Raw genomic sequence first — 20032 nt, 5'->3', positions numbered from 1 at the left:
TATGGTCTAGAGGCCATCAACATAAACATATGTGTGGCTGAGCAGGTGGAAGGAACTGGGTAAAGGATATGCATACTGTGGGGTGGGCGATGGGAAGGACCATGGCATGCTAGAAAAGGCTTGCCTGGGGCTGGGCGCGGTGGCTCAAGCCTGTAATCCCAGCACTTTGGGAGGCTGAGACGGGCGGATCACGAGGTCAGGAGATCGAGACCATCCTGGCTAACACAGTGAAACCCCATCTCTACTAAAAAATACAAAAAACTAGCCGGGCGAGGTGGCGGGCGCCTGTAGTCCCAGCTACTTGGGAGGCTGAGGCAGGAGAATGGCGTAAACCTGGGAGGCGGAGTTTGCAGTGAGCTGAGATCCGGCCACTGCACTCCAGCCTGGGTGACAGAGCGAGACTCCGTCTCAAAAAAAAAAAAAAAAAAAAAAAAAAGAAAAGGCTTGCCTGTTATTGTGATTCAAGGACAGAGTTCCAGAGTAGCCAAAGGTTGTTTTTCAATAGGGCCCAAAAATCTCAGTTTAGAAATATTGGCTGTGGTGGATTGCAAAAAATCGACCAAGTTATTCCCCTCCTCTCTCCATGCCTTTCGGTAAAGCCTTCCCACACCGACTCTGAGCTGGCACATGACTGGCTTTGGCCAGAGATGTCAGCAAAAGGGATGCAAACAGAGGCTTGAAAGGTGTTTCCACACAGGGGCTTGCCTTCTTGCTGCCCTGGGAACCCCCGCTACTACTACCATGTAAAGAAGGCAGGGTAACCTGACAGATAAAAGGGTGTGACCTAGACACATGTGACCCATTGCCCCAGGAAATAACCTGTGACTTTCCAGACACATGAGTGAGGCCACCCTAGAGCATCCTTCCTCAGCCAACCCACCAGCTGACCACAGATGCACGAGACAGCCCAGCAGAAATCAGCTGAGCGGCCCAGATTGGAAGAGCAAGCCGAGCCAGCTCACAGAATTGTGGGCTAAATTCTAAGCCAATACATTTGTTGTTTGAAGCCATTACATCTTGGGGGTGGTTTGCTATATAAAAAAGCTAATTGAGAACAAAATTAAAATATGTTTGGCGCTAAACAAAGCAGGGATCGAATTCATTGTAATGTCTGATGAATGTAAAGATTTAACCAAAAATGCTCCCTTCCTTGCATCACTTTATAATAATGAAAAAGCAAAACCGACCTAAAGATCCATGCAGGGAAGTGGTTAAGACATGATGGCCTAACCGCATACTGGAAAGGTATGCATTGCTGAAAATGATGGCAGAGAATAGTGGCAACACATAGACTACCAACCCTTCATAAGTGTGCCATCAAATTTTGATCAACAGGTAAAATTTCATTGCCCTCCCGGAACACGTACTCTTGTGGAAATGGAACACGAAGCTGATTGGATCATCAGGTAGTGTAGAGGCCATCTTGCTGTAAGGAAGAGAGAAAATCTCAGAATAAAGCCCAGACTGTGCTAAACTTTGCTTTTTGAGGATATAAGAGTGCACAGAGGGGAGCCGTAAACAGCTCTACTCAAATAGTGGAACGTGGTTCCAAATGGGGATGGAGCAAAAAGTAGGACAATGGTTTTGAGAGTGAAAGACATTGCTATACTTGTTGTCATCTTTTTAGTAGCTAAGTGTATTTTTATCTCTTCAAACATGCCACCAAAAATTATAGGACTTGAAAGTGTGTGGTGAACACAAAGGATGTTGAAATCATTGGCATAGAGAAATAATAACACAGAAAGACAGTTTGATGTTATATAAAAGATGCCACTTGTAAAGCAGCAGGTACGATATAATCCCATTCTTGTTATAAAATCGAAAACTTAATTTAGTTAATTTTAAGCCATGAATATAACCATTTGGAGTATGGCATTGAGGAATATTTAAATTTTAATTACACATTTTAGTCTCTCTAAATAGTCCTCACATTGACAAAAAAAAGTGTATTATCATTTGGAAAATAAAACACTTTTTATAAGGAAATGCAAAGAAAATCCTATTCTTTTTATAAAAAGAATATGCAGGCAGAGAAAACTAATTGGAGGACAGGGATGAAAATTGGGATGTACAGTGCTTAGATGGGAGTAGGGGTAATTCTTATTTTTCTTCATCTTGTTTTTTTTCCAACTGCCATAATAAACATGGATTTTATGTTGAGAAAATTTAATAAAAGTTATAGTTTTAAAAACATTAAGGGCCACACTCACGCATAGAAAAGGCTTACCTGTTATTGTGATTCAAGGACGGGGATCCAGAGTAGCCAAAGGTTGTTTTTCAATAGGGCCCAGAAATCTCAGTTTAGAAATATTGGCTGTCATGGATTGCAAAAAATGGACCCAAATATGCGCACGAGCACACACACACACACACACACACACGCACGCACACTGCAACCCAACCCAAAGTGCTGCAAGACTGTATATTAATATACTTTTTGTCAGTGCCTGCAAATGCTCTTGCCACCTCGCTGCATTCATTCAGTTTTCTTGGGGTAAACAGTCTCTAAAATTGTAGAATCTTCTCCCATACAAAACACAGGAAATCCCTGCAGGCTCATCACCTCCCCAGTTCTGTTAGGAGGCAAGCAGCTGCTATGTAGCATTATTCATCATGGCCAGAGGTAGACCAAGATAGGGATTCAGCTGCTCTGCTCTTCCACTCTGCAAACCTTCTGCAAGCACCTGAGCAGGCCCAAGGAGGGGCTGCTACCATTTGGTGGTGAAGACACTCTTCTTGTTAAGGGCAACAAGTCAGAAGTCTCTAAGGGCCCCCTCGGCCCTGTCTGTCTGGCCCATCATGGGCTTGTTCTTCACTAATTGTCTCTCACTGCTGACAGAGCCCACAAGTGTCTTTATGCGTGACAGATTCCTTGCAAATGGTGAATGGTGGAAAGATGACCCAGCTAATCATCAGACCTGCTAATGCCATCTAGTCGGATGCAGCAGAGCCCAGCTCTACTCACTCATCCATGAATGTGACTCTGAGCTGTGAGAACAAAAGCCAGAGCAACTCTCTATTAGGAAACCCGGGGGAAGACAGCAATGTAACAAGTCCCAGGTTCAAAATGACAAGTGATTCACTGAAGATGCCACAGCAGTATAGTCTATCACTGGGCGCAGTGAGGCGGCCAACTACGAGAATTTTACAAGATAATGAATTATTGGCTGGGCTACAAAATGGAAAATTTGAACTGATAAAGCCAGTAGACTATCCTTTTGAACCGAATTCATTGAAAGAATAAACTGTGGCATAGCAGCTCTTTTTTAGTAATGGGAATATGGTTACAAGATGCCTGAAAGGATATTATCCACATACTATTGTCATCTTTTTAAGCACCCACTTTGAGTTCAACTCTACCATTCTATAAATTTATTCTTGGAATGGAGAGAAATAAAAAACATGATTTTTTTCCTCCCTTTTGAAAAATCCTGAGTTACGTTAGAATTAGGAAACAGATTCCATAATTATTAATAAGGATAGATCACAGATTGGCTCCATTGTAAAGTTTATAAAATCAAATCCCATTTTAAAGCTTAGTAAGAAATGTGGCAATAGTAGCTCCTCCCACAGTGCCCTCAGCTTTCAGCCACTATTCAGTTTTGCCTGTGGTCTAACTATACCTTCAGCCACAGTGGCGGCACATTAACAGCTACCATTTCCTGAAAGCTGACAGTGAACCGCATCTGGATGTGCTCTTGGCGGACATTATTGCTTTAACCATCACAAAGACCTCAGAGGTGAGTACAGTCATTTCCCCATTCTCCCAATGGGAAACTGAGGCGTAGAGAGGGTAACTTGTCCAAGGCCATACAGCTAGTAGGCGGGGAGCAGGAGTCAAGCTTCTTCAGTGAGCATGCAAGAGAGAAGGGGAGGAGTCCTGTGGAGCAGTTGGAAAGGACTCAGGAGCTGGTGCCCAAGCTCATTCACCCTGGGCCAATCGCTCAATCTCTCTACAGAAGGAGTTGAACCACCTTGCCCACTGCCCACTCAGGATGGCTGAGAGGTCCAAATGAGATCACATACAGGAAAGGCCACGAAAACAGTAAAGCATTCTATAAGCACCATGTGCTATTGATAAAAGGACAGAAGACTAAATCACACTCCTTAGGAGCACAACACTTCAATCATTCTGGCTTCAGTGGAAAGACCACATCCCCTGTCATCTCGACTTAATGCTTTCAATAAACAGCACAGGATTTTCTTGAGCAATCTTTTAAAGATAAAGGGCTCAGGTATGCTTGCTGGTACTTGAACTGGTCTTTGCAGGGAGTTTTAGTGTCTTACGACATTTAATACAGACATCCTGCCTGAGCTATTTATCCTGACTTGGGAAAGTAACCATTTCACTGTTACTATGAATTCTGTTCCAAAAAGAAAAAAAAGACTACTGTAATTTTACACCCTTAATCTATGCAATACAGGAACGAGAAAGAAAAAAAAAACCAAAAAACCCAATGCACTACTTTCTCATGAATGAGGCACATGATATGTAGTAATTCATATTTTATTATTTTATCATTATGAATAGTAAAGTCCACAGTTCAGTCCTCAGACAACATTCAGGTAAATGTTTTACATATGAGATACCTGCTTGTAATGTGATGACATGATATATATATATATATTTTTGAACCACTGTGATTTAATAGTCTATTAAAATGCCATTACACATTTAAAAACTGAACAATTACAACAATGCAATCTTCAAGCAATTAAAAACAAAGAATTGTTGAGCCACCGTGAGAGATCTGCTGAGTAATCTGGCCTTTCAAATAACGTCTAGTGGAAACCCTGTTTTCTCCTTCCATCTGAGGATCATTAAAAATAAAAAACAAACCTACACAAAACACCACCTGCTCTGAGTGAAAGTCAGGATTCAGCCACATGACTCGGACTCACTCCCCAGCGGTTGGTGGAGGCACCGTCACTCCAACATGTGCAGGAGCAGTGAGGGGTCCACCTCCACAGCCCGCAGCCCATTGTGCAGGCTCTGGAAGGTGGCCTGCTTCCCGAAGCGCTGCCGCCAACGGACCAAGGCCTCCACCACCTGCGACTGCACATTGTGGGGGTGGTTGGCCTTACAGCGGTAGATATCTGTCTGGGACAGTCCCAGAGACAGCACCACGGGCTCCCACTCAGGGCCCAGCCTCTGGGCCAGCCGGTTAATCTGCCGGTCTGATGGGGAGCTGTTGAGGATGTGCGAGGGGATTCCAGTCAATCTGTCACCTGAGGAGGAAAAAGACACCCGGGTGAAATGAGCAAGGCAACAAACACATCATTTGGGGGCAGAAATGAGAATCGTGGGGAGAAGAAGGCAATGCTTCCAAATGGCAGAGCCAATTGGCTCTCGTCTTCCTGGGGGCTGCTCTGTACAATGCCATGATTCAGGGCTTCAATACCGTTTAGTACCTACGAAAACATTTTTTACAGAAACTTTTTTTTTTTTTTTTGAGATGGAGTTTCACTCTGTCACCTAGGCTGGAGAGCAATGGCATGATATTGGCTCACTACAAACTCCGCCTCCTGAGTTCAAGTGATTCTCCTGTTTCAGCCTCCCGAGTAGCTGGGATTACAGGCACCTGCCACCATGCCCAGCTAATTTTTGTATTTTTAGCAGAGATGGGGTTTCACCATGTTGGCCAGGCTGGTCTTGAACTCCTGATCTCAGGTGATCCACCTGTCTTGGCCTCCCAAAGTGCTAGGATTACAGGCAAGAGTCATAGCACCCGGCCTATTACAGAAACTTTGTAAGCAAGAAAATAAAAACTAGAAATCCGACCAGAAAAACTCACTGATAATAACTGGTCTATTTCCTTCGATATATAAAACACATATGTAGGGTTACCTTGTACATGCTGCTTCGTAACATGCTTCTTTCACTTATCTCCCTTTTACTCAAGGCCAGGCAAGGCATCTGGGGGAATTCAAGAATGGCTGCACAGACCCCAGCTCCTTCTGGCACTGTCTGTGGCCTTCGTGGTGGGGCCTGTTCCAAGGCTGGGAATGCCCCTCCCTGCAGGAAAGGCAGGTGCTAGAGGACAAAGGCTAAACCAAACAGCTACCCTCCCCAGTGAGGTTGAACTTGAAATACCACCGAGAGAAGGTGTAGCTGCTAACAGAAGCAGGAGCCAAGAGGGCTGCCGAGAACAAAATAAACCTAAGAGGCCATGGGGTAGCAGGAAGGGAGGAGAGTGGGGTTTGTTCGTAGCAGAGGCCTCAAGAGTGGAGGAACCGTCCTGGCAGATCCCAGAAGAGGAACAGGAAATATGTGCTGAGAGGAGCAAGGAGGAAATCTGACCTTCCACTTCCTGAACTAGATTCCTATTTGCCTGAGGCCAGTCTGCTAAGAAGCATGACACTGAGTAAATGGTTATAAATGTGCCCAGCAAAACCAGTGAGCAGTGCCTTTGGTTATATAGAAGGAGCTCCTAAGTTCATTAGGGAAGGCCTTCCAGGGGAAGGAGGCTAAAGCTAAGCCCTGAACACTAGGAGGAGGAGCTGGGTGATGAAGGAGGAAGAGGGCATGGTGCATCTCCAGAAGAGAGAATTGCATGTGCAAAGGCGAGGAGAATCCCAATGGAGGAAGTCAAAGGCACTAGCAGCAGCCAAGTGCAGAGATTGAGAGGGACTCCAAATATCCAAAGTCATTCACTAGGTTCAGACATTTGACAGCACAGTACACTATACTCCCGTTCATCAGCATCACAGGGATTCAGGTCAGTCTACTTCACGCTCAGCAGTCCACTACTGTGTTTTGATTTATGATTCAATAAGAAGGCAAAGGCACCTTATTACAAGAGCTGATGTTTTCCACAGCCCGTGCCTTTGGCCTCTGGGCAGTGGCCAATACCTTAGAGATGAGTTGCAAAAATATTGTCAAGGGCTCTTTCTGGTGTTTGTCAACGCTACAATTTAAAAAACAAGGACTAAGAAGCAATTAGAATACTGATGACACTACTGATCAATAGTTGAGATTAACAACAATGATTTCACGGTTTGTATAAAAACATAGGCTCATTTAAAAAAATTAAAGCGGCCGGGCGCAGTGGCTCACGCCTGTAATCCCAGCACTTTGGGAGGCCGAGGCGGGCGGATCACAAGGTCAGGAGATCGAGACCACGGTGAAACCCTGTCTCTACTAAAAATACAAAAAATTAGCCAGGCGCGGTAGTGGGCGCCTGTGGTCCCAGCTACTCAGGAGGCTGAGGCAGGAGAATGGCGTGAACCCGGGAGGCGAAGCTTGCAGTGAGCCGAGATCGTGCCACTGCACTCCAGCCTGAGGGACACAGCGAGACTCTCTCTCAAAAAAAAAAAAAAAAAAAAAAAATTAAAGCAACAGAAAACAGCACAAAGAAGAAAAGAAATCATCCAATATCCCGCCATTCTGTTTACAGTTGGTGATCATCATTCTGGATATTTCTTTACGCACATACCCTGGTAGAAGGCTAGATAGAGGGTAATGGGTTCATTTAAAATGATAATATATGAACTTTTCTTTCTAGTAAGAGCTATTTAATTTTGTTTGGATATAACAGAAGAAAAAGCAAAAGTGAAAGAAAATGACATTCTGACTGGCAGTTATAAGTTACAGACTTGAAAACACACACATACACACAATTTAATGCACAGAAAAAAGTTATGAAAACTCAACGGTTAACTGCATGTTTTTATAGTAATATTCTATAATTACTTTACATTTCCTCTCCATTTCCTCACACTTGATTTTTTTTTTTTTTTGCTTATATAATTTGTATTTTGTCAGATGCCTAACAGTTATACATTTCTTTAACAATCATCCATGCCCCTTGTCCCACTGTTTAGTCCTAAGGTGGAATTATAATGGTTTGAATGCTCAGCAGTGTTTTGTTGTTGCTGCTGTTGTTACTGTTTTTCATCTGTGGCTTTTCTACTCCTGGGTCTGTTCTTCTGATTTGAGTCATTTGGGTCAATTTCATCACAGGGTGGTTTTTTTTTTGTTTTTTTTTTTGTTTTCAAGAAATGCTCATGATTGCAATAGTCCCTGACTTGTTTCAGGTCAAGGCGGCCTGCTTATTGCCTTCGCTGGAATAATAACTTAATATTTAGAGAACAATTTTATATTATTTTTATCTTTTTTATATTCATAATTTTATATTATATTATTTAAATAATTTTATTTCCCTTAAAAGTTTGTAGGCCTTGTTCATACTTTCTGGTAGGGGTTGTTGAAAAATGTGGAGAATTCTGATACCAACTTAGTCATCCAGTATTTTGTGTAACTTGCTTTTCCTGTCTGAGGTCTAAATACCGAAACTTTAGACCAGGGTATATGTTATCCATTCTACATCTGCACTTCCAGGTATCTGGCATAACCTTCCAACCAAAGATTCAGTTGTATCTTCCTTTTGGGAAAATCTTCCTGGGTCACATGGTTGCATTCTTTTCTTGTTCCATATACTGGATGGGTGTGCCTCTCCTCCATGGCTGTCATATTGTTCCTATTGCTTTAATCCCCTCCTTGGGATTATCTCACTCTTTGATTTTCAGCTATGTCTATCCTCTGTGTGTGTGTGTGTGTGTGTGTGTGTGTGTGTGTGTGTGTTCTGGTTTTAACGTTGTATTGTGTTTTTGTTCTTAATTTCTTTTCTTGGCTCTTTTAAAAATTCCATTCCACTTCACACTCATTAGGAGAGCTACTATCAAAAAAACAAAAACAAAAACAAAAACCAGGAAGTCCCAAATGTTGGCAAGGGTGTGGAGAAACTGGAACCCTTGTTCACTATTGGTGGGAATGGAAAATGGTGCAGCTCCTGTGGAAAACAGTATGGCAGTTCCTCAAAAATTTAAAAATAGAATTAACGTATGATCCAGCAATCCCACTGCTGGGTATATACTCAAAAGAATTGAATGTAGGGACTCAAAGAGAAATTCTTACACCTACGTTCACAGCAGCATTATTCACAATAGCCAAAAGGTGGAAGCAAACTAAGTATCCATCACTGGATGAATGGATATGCAAAATAGGGTATAGACATACAACAGAATATTATTCAGCCTTAAAAAGGATGGAAATTCTGACACACGCTCCAACATGGATGAATCTTGAAGACATTAAGCTAAGTAAAATCAGCCAGTCACAAAAGGACAAATACTTTCTGATTCTATTCATATGAGGTACTTGGAGTTGTCAAATTCAGACACAGAAGGTAGAATGCTGGTTGCCAGGGGCTGGCAGAGGGAGAAATGGGGAATTATTGTTTTATGGGTGCAGAATTTCAGTTCCGAAAGATGAAGACTTTCAGAGATTGGTTATAAAACAATGTGAAGGTACTTAACATGACTGAACTGTACATTTAAAAATGGTTACAATGGCAAATTTTATGTTATGTACATTTTACCACAGTTAAAAATAAAAATTAAAAAGAATCCCATTGTTGTTTTATCATAGCTACATCTTGAGTTTTTGTTTCTACTGAATCGATGCTGAGCCTTTCTATAGCATAAAATACTTGTGAGGTTGAGTTTTCTAGGACTGGGTTTTCTGATAGACCAGATTGGTTGTATGTTTATTTTGGCAAACTGTGTTCCTTTCTTTTCTTTTCTTTACTTAAAAAAATATATATATATTTAATAGAGACAGGGTCTCACTATGTTGCCCAGGCTGGTCTCAAACTCCTGGCCTCAAGTGATCCTCGTGCCCCAGCCTCCCAAAGTTTTGGGATTACAGGTGTGAACCACCGTGCCCAGCCAACAAACTGTGCTCCTCTCTTGCATTCCTCTGCTGCAGCATTTCAGAGTAGTCATGACACTCACTGCCATCTTGTTCATACCGACAACGTGAGCATCTCTGTCCAGAACTGCTCTTTGCTCTCCTAGAGCAAGCTGATGTATCTTTTGACGTTCTCCTCACTTTATAGGGAACCAGTTGTCATTCTACCTCTGAGCTACAATTTTAGGTTGGCTGCTGCTTTCCATGAACATTTCTGCCATGGAGGAGAGGTAGGAGTCATGAGGCCTGTCTTTGGGAGCTCTATACTCTGTCCTCTTTTGGAGGGGAGTTAAATGTCTTAGACCAGGGCCTACTCTGCCTAACCAGGGCAGACTCACACCTATGGTCTCTTTCCTGTAACTCAACACAGAGACTAGGAGGTGGCCTCCCCTGGGTGCCTTCCTGACTCTGACTCTGCCAAGGGTTTTTTTTTTTTTTTTTTTAACATTTATCATGTCTATCCACTCACCACCTCAACCAGCTGCTTCCCATATTGATCTATATTAGGAGGAACCCTCAGGAATTGGTCCTCTCACCTTCCTTTTCCAGCACTGCTTCTGAGGGGCCACAGTGAGGTGTTCCCTTCCTTGCCTGCCACTTTTCAAAGTGGCTGAAATAGAGCTGTAATTGTTTTTTGTTTGTTTGTTTGCTGCAGGTGCATATGGGGGCTGGGTTTGATTTTGTTTCTAACTGCATTTTGGTTGTGTTGCTTGGGTGTTGGGAAGGGAGTCTGTGTTTCTGCTATACTCTGTCATCCTTCTCTCTCACTCTTGGCCAACAAGAATGCAACATATGCTTCCAGCCAATTCTTTGGAAGTAAGGACACAGTTTGCTCTGATTCTTCCACACTTTCAGGGTCACTTAGCCCTTGTAAATAGGGCCACATAACTGGGAGATGGCCAGCAGTCTGTGGACACAGGCTGGAGCAAAGATAATTGGCACATAAGCACCACCCCACCAAGCAGATCAAGCCATTCCAAATGGACATCTTTGCACATACAGAGAGGCAATCACAGCTGTTTGTGCTGTCTGACCTCTATCAGGGAAAGTATCCTTACGAGACCCGTTCAGTTCGTGAATTCTGCTGAACACAAGGGTACTTAAAAATGAGAGTCCCAAGGCTTTGGTGTCAACTCTCAAGGATATACTACATAAATTCAGGTCAAGCCATAAATTAATCCACTGTGACCATCTGGCTACTATTTCTCAAAGCTAGCATGCATGCCTCTAGCAGAGTGTAAGATGAACATTCTGTATTGCAATAGTCATCTATTTTAATATGATTTAAAAAAATCAATAGCATTTCAAACTCATGAAATGAAAAAGCAAGGATCACAATAAGTAAATTAAAAAGCAGATACAGAATGACAACTAAAAACTTAAAAGTCAGTTAAAAATAAATTTAAAGGGCCAGGTGCAGTGGCTCATGCTTGTAATCCCAGCACTTTGGGAAGCCGAGGCAGGTGGATCATTTGAGGTCAGGAGTTCGAGACCAGCCTGGCCAACATGGTGAAACCCCGTTTCTACTAACATACAAAAAAATTAGCCAGGTGTGGTGGTGTACGCCTGTAATTCCAGCTACTCGGGAGGCTGTGGCAGGAGGACTGCTTGAACATGGGAGGCAGAAGTTGCAGTGAGCTGAGATCGCACCATTGCAATCCAGCCTGGGCAAGAGAGTGAGACTCCCTCTCAAAGAAATAAACTCCTTCTTAAATAAATAAATAAATAAATGAATAAATAAATAAAATAAAAATAAATTTAAAGAAAAGCATTAAATTAGGCTGGGCACGGTGGCTCACGCCTGTAATCCCAGTACTTTGGGAGGCTGAGGCTGGCAGATCACTTGAGCTCAGGAGTTAGACCAGCCTGGCATACATGCTGAAACTTCATCTCTGTTAAAAATACAAAAATTAGCTGGGCATGGTGGCAGGCACCTGTATTCCCAGCTACTTGGGAAGCTGAGGCAGGAGAATTGCTTGAACCTGGGAGGCGGAGCTTGCAGTGAGCGAGATCACGCCACTGCACTCCAACCTGGGCAACAGAGCGAGACTGTCTCCAAAAAAAAAAAAAAAAAAAAAAAAAAGAATACAAAGACAAAAAAGAAAAGAAAGAAAAGCATTAAATCATTAAATTAGTGGTAGAAATGGTACCTAGATATCGCAAAAATTAAACAAGGGGACCCCAAATTACTGAAGCTTGGAAAGTGCATTATTTCTCCACAAGTGTGCCCTTAGCATTCTAGGCAGACAATGTGCTGTACAGGGCTTCTCCAGTACATGATGGGGCCATCAGCATCCCTGGCATCTACCTTCTAATTGCTAGCGATACCCTATACCACCACACACACACACGTTCACATACCCTGGGGTGAGGCAGCACTACCTCTGGTTAAAACCACCAGACATTGTGGTATAACCTGGTTTAAAAAATCCTAAATGGGAATTTAACTCCTTTTAGACAGCCCTTATATAGGGCTGTATAAAATGTTCTCCCTTATACAGATCCTAAATTTTTCATGCAATCTTTTAATCCAATTCTCAGTGAAACTCGTCTGTTTCAAAAGGAGCAATACACACTGACAACCCCATTTACTGCAGTGAAGCCAAGATCCACTTAAAGGAAAATGGAAACCCCTCGCCCTGCTCTCCACCCCCATCCCTGCCCCGACTTAACTTATTCTCTCACCCCTCCATCCCTCATTTCTGTGGTCACTATGTGAATGAAAACGACACAGCATTCTCCCTCCTTCTCCAGCTATCTCCTCCTTCCTCACCCATGCCTATCAATCACTGTTCTGGCCTCAAAACCAAAAATCTCCTCTCTAATCCCTATTACATTTTGTGAAAGTTTTTCCCATAATTTTTCCAGGTTCTGTATGTGACATTGCTGACTCCGAAGCTCCTTATGGGCAGAGACCAGGCCTTCCACTTCTGTGACCTCCTTCCCCTAGTCTTTAGCCCTTTGCCAAGCACAAAAGGGAACTCAACATACACCTTTCCAGGAGCTGATGATCATCTTATAGCAAAAGAGCCCTCCAAGTCAAGTTTCTGACTCACCATCTCCACCAGCTGTGTGTTTGACTTCATCTGTTCCAGAAAAAAAGCCATGTCTTCTAACGAATTTCTGTGCAGCAGTCCTTCCTACCTATTCCTTATTGCTTTCACTGGAATAAATGGTGGGATGTGGGTTCTGTGAGTGAAGGACAGTCCACAGGTCCAGGGTCCTGTCTGGTCAACCTCCTGTTTTCACCTTGCATTCAGTGATGTGATCACCTTACAGGTAATCTGAGAATAGGAACTCTCCAGGGTTCAAAAGCACAGTTCAGAAGCTGAAGACCAAGGACTAAAGAAGAGGCGCAGCAGACACACAAACTGCTGCTGGAAGAGTCAAAAAGGTTTTTTAACTATGAAATTCCTTTTTCAACTTCAGTTATTTTGTGATATGACAGGAGATGTTGTAAGAAGATATGGGTTTTTTGTTTTTTTTTTTATGACGGTGACTGGGTTGGTCATGGGGTAGCACTTCTACAAACTATATACATTCCTTTGCAGGGTCTGTCTGGTAATATACCAGTCACCCCGGCTCACGGCTGTAGTGAGCCACTGTTAATGATGGAAGTGTCATATGCTACAGGTGTGCAGGAGTAGAAAAAAAGCTGAGCTAAGAGACTGTCCTGTTCCAGTGCAACTGCTTTTTAGAAGATAAGGCTAAATGCTTCTATGAGGACATTTGAGGCCTCTGCTCATGTGAAGTCCACTAATGTTCCATTGATCAAAGCAAGATATGTGGCCAAACTCAACACCAACAGGAAAGGGAATTAAATCTTTGCACGGGGTAGGAGGAAGGAAAGTTTGCTCAACAATGAACTCTAAACACTCACAAGTGTTGGATATTGGTGCAGGAAAAACACAGAAACTTGAACAGACCAAAGTATGAAATACACTGAAATAGCAAACAAAGCCCTCCCTTGACAAAGAGCCCTAGGCCCAGATGGCTTTATAGGTAAGCTCCATCAAATGCTCATGGATCCTGTGGACCCTGGACAAGTTAAAGCGGGAAAAAGATAAAGCTCATGGAACACTTAATTTCCTATCATATGTAAGTTGTTCCAGACAATCAAAAAAGGACAAAAGCTATCTGGCTGATTTTATGAGGATACTACAGTTTTTATTCCAAACAGGATAAGAATACAAGAAGAGAAAAATTATAGGCTTGTTTCAGTTACGATTTTAGAAGCAAAAATTATAAATAAAATATTAAGTAATTGAATCAAAAAATTTAAAGTAACATATCATGAACAAGTAGAATTTATCCTAGGTTTGTAATATATTTCAACATCATAAAATCTACCACTTAACTCAATATATCAATCCACCAAAGAGGAAACTCATTATTATCTTAATAGATGCAGAAAAAAATTTTGATAAAGTTTGACACAAAACTATAATTTGAAAAAATATATTTCTTTAAAAATTCAAAATATGGGAAACTTTCTTAATTTGGTAAAGATTATAACAGCATTTGATTTGGTGGAGAAACTTTAAATGTATTCTCTTTAAAAAGACAAGGATGCACACCATCACCATTACTGTGGAATACAGTATTGGACGTCCTGACCAGTGCTATAAAGAAAGAAAAGAAATTAGTTTTGGGAGGCCAAGGCGGGTGGATCACCTGAGGTCCGGAGTCTGAGACCAACCTGACCAACATGGAGAAACCCTGTCTCTACTAAAAATACAAAATTAGCCAGGCATGGTGGTGCATGCCTGTAATCCCAGCTACTCGGGAGGCTGAGACAGGAGAATCGCTTGGACCCAGGAGGCGGAGGTTGTCATGAGCCGAGATTGAGCCATTGCACTCCAGCCTGGGCAATAAGAGTGAAACTTTGTCTCAAAAAAAGAAAAAAAAAAAAAGAAATTAGTTAAATTAGTTATAAATAATAAGCATTTCAAGGGAAGAGATAAAACTAACATTATGTTCAGAAAATACGACCTAATACATAGAAAAATATCAGGATTAGCAGATAATCTATTAGAATAAGAGGACTGAGCAAAATTGCCAGATACAAGATCAACTTAAAAACAAAAAACTACAAAGCAGCATTTCAATACTCTCATAATAATCAAATACAAAACACAATAAAAATACAATAAGCAATGAGAAGGATAAAGGATCTATGAAATTAATAAAGACTGTATAAGATCTTTATGGGGAAAATTTTAAGCCTTTATTAAAAGACATAAAGCAAGAGCTGACTAAAAGGAGAATTGCTGTGGTGCTAGGTGGGATGCCATTATTATAATATAAAGATGCTGATTCCTATAGTGACAATTAAAATTCCATAATGGGGAAAGAAGAGGCTTTCCCCAAACTGAGGGGAACTAGCTAATTACAGAGGAAAAGAAAACTGGCCTGGAACATCACACCATGAACAGGGGTGGATCCCATGGAGATAAAGTCCCAAAGGTAAAACTATAAAGTTCATGGAAAACAGGGCAGGAGTATCTTTATGGCCTGTGGTCAGAAGTGGTTTTTAAAATTAATCTCCCAAAGGTACATTTTTTATGTCAAAATTAAAGATTTCTGCTCAACGAAGGAGACATGATCCAAGCTGATGTCTAAGACCGAGGCTAATGTCTAAGATCAATAAGGGAAACACTATCTAGACTGTGTAAGGTGTTTCTGAAAATCAACAGCAAACGTAAGAACCTCCACAGGAAACAGAACAAAGGTATGAACAGGTGATTCAAATTAGAGGAAACACAAAAGGGAGCATATCAAGAGATGCTCAAATGCAGAAATTTAAGAAACAAATGTAAACAACAATGATAAAGCACTTTATATGTATAGAAATCTAGACAATACCAAGCTTTGGCTGGGATGTGATGTAGGAACCTTGTTCACTGCCGACGGAAATAAAAATCGGACAGTTATACTGGCCAGCAAGTTGGCAGTGTGGGTAAAATTGAATGTACTTTCCAATCTAGTTGTGTTAGATGTACCCAAGAAAAGTTCTAAAAAAGACCTGTAAGAGACACGTATTAGGTTGTTTGTGTAAAGCTTCATTATTTCTGCTAGCAAATACACATATACCTTATAATCCAGAAACCCTCTTTTGGGAGATATAGGTATCTCCACGTCAGGAAAATTCTTACACAGACCCATGAGGGGTCACTATGAGGTCATTTATATGAGGTAATACTGTTGGAAAAAAGGAGTTGGAAACAATCTAAGAGCTCATTGCTGGTGGACGAGATACAGAAATACAAAACAGCACATAGGGAATACTGGCAGAGTTAGAGGGGATGGACTAAATGCAGTGCAGAGCAAAAAATGTAAGGAAAATAATCAGGTCTATACTAATGCAAATTAAGAATATATGTCCAGGCCGGGCACCCATGGCTCATGCCTGTAATCCCAACACTTTGGGAGGTCGAGGCAGGTGGATCATTTGAGCTCAGGAGTTTGACTAGTCTGGGAAACATGGCAAAACTCCATCTTTACAAAAAAATATATTAATACAAAAAATGAGCCAGGTGTGGTGGTGCACACCTGTAGTTCCAGGTGCTCGGGGGGAGGCTGAGGTGGGAAGATCACCTGAGCCAGGGAGGTCAAGGCTGCAGTGAGCTCTGATTGCGTCACTGATTGAACTTCAGCTTGGGTGAAAGAGCAAGACTCTGTCTCAAAAAACAAAAAAGAGTATATGTCCAATGCACCACTTACAAAAACACACACAAATAAAGGAATACATGTCAGACAGAATAGTTATCTTTACCTATGAGAAGGAGGGAAATGGGAGTGGGAACAAGCATAAATACATGAATGGAAAAGGAAGAAGCTTTTCACAGACCAATTAGTGAAGCAGGCCACAAATTGATGGGCGCAAAGGAAAAAAAAAGAGAGAGAGAGAGAAGCAAGGGAGGAAGGGAAGGAAGGAGGGAGGGAGGGAGGGAGGGAGAGAGGGAAGGTCAAGAGTCACTCTGAACTCAGCTGTCTCATGGTACCCCAGGGGCTGACAACATCCAGTTTCTCTGTAGCTAAAGTGGGTGGAGTGGAGGAGGTCAGGGGTAGGGTGGGGCTGTTCCAGGCTGGAAAAGCTAACCTAACCAGCCACCTCCCAGGACTCATGAATTAATTCTGGTACCTGAGTGCAATGGCTCTGCAGAAGAATCCCTTTGGCTGAGACTGGTTACAAAGAAAAGAAAAGAAAAGAAAAGAAAAGAAAAGAAAAGAAAAGAAAAGAAAAGAAAAGAAAAGAAAAGAAAGAAGAAAAGAGAAGAGAAGACCAAAACCAAAACCAAAATAAAACAAAAAACACCTCAAAAGGAAAACTAATTAGAACCCTTTGTTCTGCTTGTTGATAGATAATCACAGAGAACGATTTGGTCCTCACAGAGAGATGGAGAAATCATGTTTAGTCTTTCTAAAACTGATTTCCAGGATGATTAAGTGAAACCCACTCCAAAGAACAAGGTTATGTTGCAAAATACAAATAAATCCCGCTTATTGTAACGGAAGACTCGACTTGACTATCAAGTCCTTGGAAGGTCAACAATAAAACTGTTAGCAATAATTGAGCTCGCACTGAATTAAAAGGTGGGAGGTACGGTAGACACAACTCTGGGCTAAGAATTAGCAAGCCTGGGTAGTATAAATTTCCATCTGCCACCACCTAGCCATATAGCTTGGGATAAGTCATTTAGCCTCTCTGAGATTGCTTTCTTCTTTGTAAAAGGCAAAACCAGATGACTTCTAAGGCTTTTATTTCAATAAAATATATTATCTTTTTTAGAAGTAATTCTATTATTTTCAACAAATCTTACGATTTTTGAATTCTCATTAAATCAAACCATTTATTGTTGTATCACTTTTCTTTACATATTTTCTAAGATAGAAACAACCCTCGTGGGCCCTTTAGTAATGATTTTCGCTTATTTGTTTCTGCCTTTTAAAGATCACACATGGAAACCACGTGGTGGGTCACGCCTATAGTCCCAGCACTTTGGGAGGCCGAGGCGGGTGGATCACCTGAGGTGGCGAGTTTGAGACCAACCTGGCCAACATGGTGAAACCCCGTCTCTATTAAAAATACAAAAATTAGCTGGGCGTGGTGACGCACGTCTGTAATCCCAGCTACTTGGGAGGTTGAGGCAAGAGAATCACTTGATCCCGGGAGGCGGAGGTGGCAGTGACAAGATTGCGCCACTGCACTCCAGCCTGTGCGACAGAGCGAGACTCCCTCTAAAAAAACAAAAACAAACAAACAAAAAACCACGAAATGAATATCTGGTAAAGTAAATTTTTCAAAACAGTAAAAACTTTAAAAGTGAATGTTACAGTTTGCTGGGCCATTCATTTCTCTCACATGGACCAGACACAGCTCCATCAATTTGTCATTCATCCTGTTCCTTGAACACACCAGCCAGCTGCAAACCAGAGCGCCTCGCACGAGCTGTTCCCTTTCCCTGGGACACTCTTTCACTGACCCCTTCATCAAATGTAACTTCTCAGGGCAGCTGCCCTGACTGCCCCGTTCCAAACTGCAACTCCCATTCCACTCTCATTCCCTTTGTCCATAAATCACCTTGTAACGTGTGACATATTTTATAGATGTGCTCTATTTGTTGTTGCTGCGTGCCCCCAACCCTACACACTCAGGCCTGCTGGAATGTAAGTGTCTCGCAGGCAGGGGAGCTTCATCCATCCTGCTCAGTGATGTACTCCAGGCACCCAGGGTAGTGCCTTGCACATAGTAGGCACTCACTACATATCTGTTGGATGAATGAATGAATGAAAAGGAATGATTCATTACAACGACAACATACTCACTTAGCTTTATTCTCTATAGCTACAGTGTTACCAAGTGCTACTACTTTTAATTTACTTTGTATTTAAAACCAGAGAAATTATATTGCATAATCTAAGGGTGAATAGAAAATTAAAAAGAGGGGAAACTCCATGATGGTAAAATATTGTCAAGGTTAGACACGGGCTGTTACCTCTTTTTATGCCAAACTGGGCTACAATGTGGGAACTCCCCTTTCCCACACCCATGTTTCATTTGAAAAGAGAAAGACAGGCAGGCCCCAAGATGGCTTCTGGGTAAATACGGCAGAGTGAGGCCTGACCCCAGTGTCTCCATCCCCCAACACCTAAGGAAATGAAGAAAAGGGAATAAAATTTAAAAAGAAGCCCATCAAAAAAGATGGCAGAACCACCTTCCAATTCCTACCTTCCTGAAGCTATATCAGTTATTCACCCAAACTCAACTCTAAGAGATTCGCTCTACTATCCCCAAATCTAGAGAGGAAAAAATTAAGTGGGTTTTTTACATTTTTTTCTCCTCTGATTTCAGCAGAGTGGAGATGGTAACTGCTACATGAAGCGACAGGAGATAAAAAATGTGGACAACAAGGACTAACTGTCCCTGGCAGAATGAGAAGACATTCCGCATGTTCTCAGGAGAGACGGCACAGCACAGGCATTATAGGGTGGCCCACGCATAAACAACCTGGTGAGCTCACTTCCTTGACCTGCTCTTTTGCTTACATGTGCCTATAGGCTGAAGAAAAGTGCACAGGACAGGAGATACCTGGTCCTCAAGAGGTAATACACAGGGGTCAGAAGGATGCCAAGGAGAAATCACCCCAGTGGATCAGAGCCCCAAAGGCCACAGTCACCCAAACATACGCAGGATGGAATGAAACAGCATGCCAAGTGAGTAACATACCAGAGTAACACATGAGTTAAAAAGAGAGCATTATGTGGAAGAAAATGGGCCAAAACCAAAAATCTACAGTCTCCAAGGAATAAACTAGTAAGTGAGAAACACCAAGGATGCCTCAAAATTATTTATATCCTAGGAAGCCTTGAGGTAATCAGAGATAAAAGGCAAAACTTAAAGAGAAAAATGATAGACATAGAAGAGAAAAAATAAAATCCATCAGAAAGATTAATGAGTATCCCTGAAGTAGAGAACCCAGGCCAAAGTATTTAAAGAGCCAATACAAGAAAGTATCCCTAAAATGAGCAAGCAACGGAGCTCTAAGTCAAAAGAGCATACTTCGTTTTTACAAAAAATGAATATGAAACAATTAACTGAAACATGTACCCTGGTTAAATAATTGAATTTCCAGTTCCGAGAAACAATTCTTCAAGCAGAACAAGCCAAGTTGCCTACAACGAGGGGAAAGCCAGTCATTTTTTTCAAAAGTATTTTAAATGCAAAAGATAAACAATTCCTCCAAAATTCTAAGGGGAATAAAGTATAGTGCATAAATA

General features: G+C 41.8%; 1 protein-coding gene across 5 annotated transcripts in view; it reads right to left on the bottom strand.

Moving 5' to 3' along the window:
• The window catches only part of CRADD (CASP2 and RIPK1 domain containing adaptor with death domain), a 386414-nt gene that overhangs the window by 202283 nt on the left and 164099 nt on the right, over positions 1-20032 (bottom strand). For 2 of the 5 annotated variants that reach the window (XM_025403598.1, XM_025403597.1), the window contains exon 3: positions 4471-5229. The exons of the other annotated variants lie outside the window; for them this stretch is intronic. In XM_025403598.1, coding sequence (XP_025259383.1) covers positions 4928-5229 — 302 coding nt within the window. In that variant the 3' untranslated portion in view covers positions 4471-4927. Of the gene's footprint in view, positions 1-4470; positions 5230-20032 lie in introns of those variants that run through there. 5 annotated transcript variants of the gene reach the window in all.

Source organism: Theropithecus gelada, chromosome 11, assembly GCF_003255815.1.
Source record: "Theropithecus gelada isolate Dixy chromosome 11, Tgel_1.0, whole genome shotgun sequence".
In the NCBI taxonomy this organism is placed as follows: Eukaryota; Metazoa; Chordata; class Mammalia; order Primates; family Cercopithecidae; genus Theropithecus; species Theropithecus gelada.
This window is presented reverse-complemented; position numbering and strand designations above follow the sequence as displayed.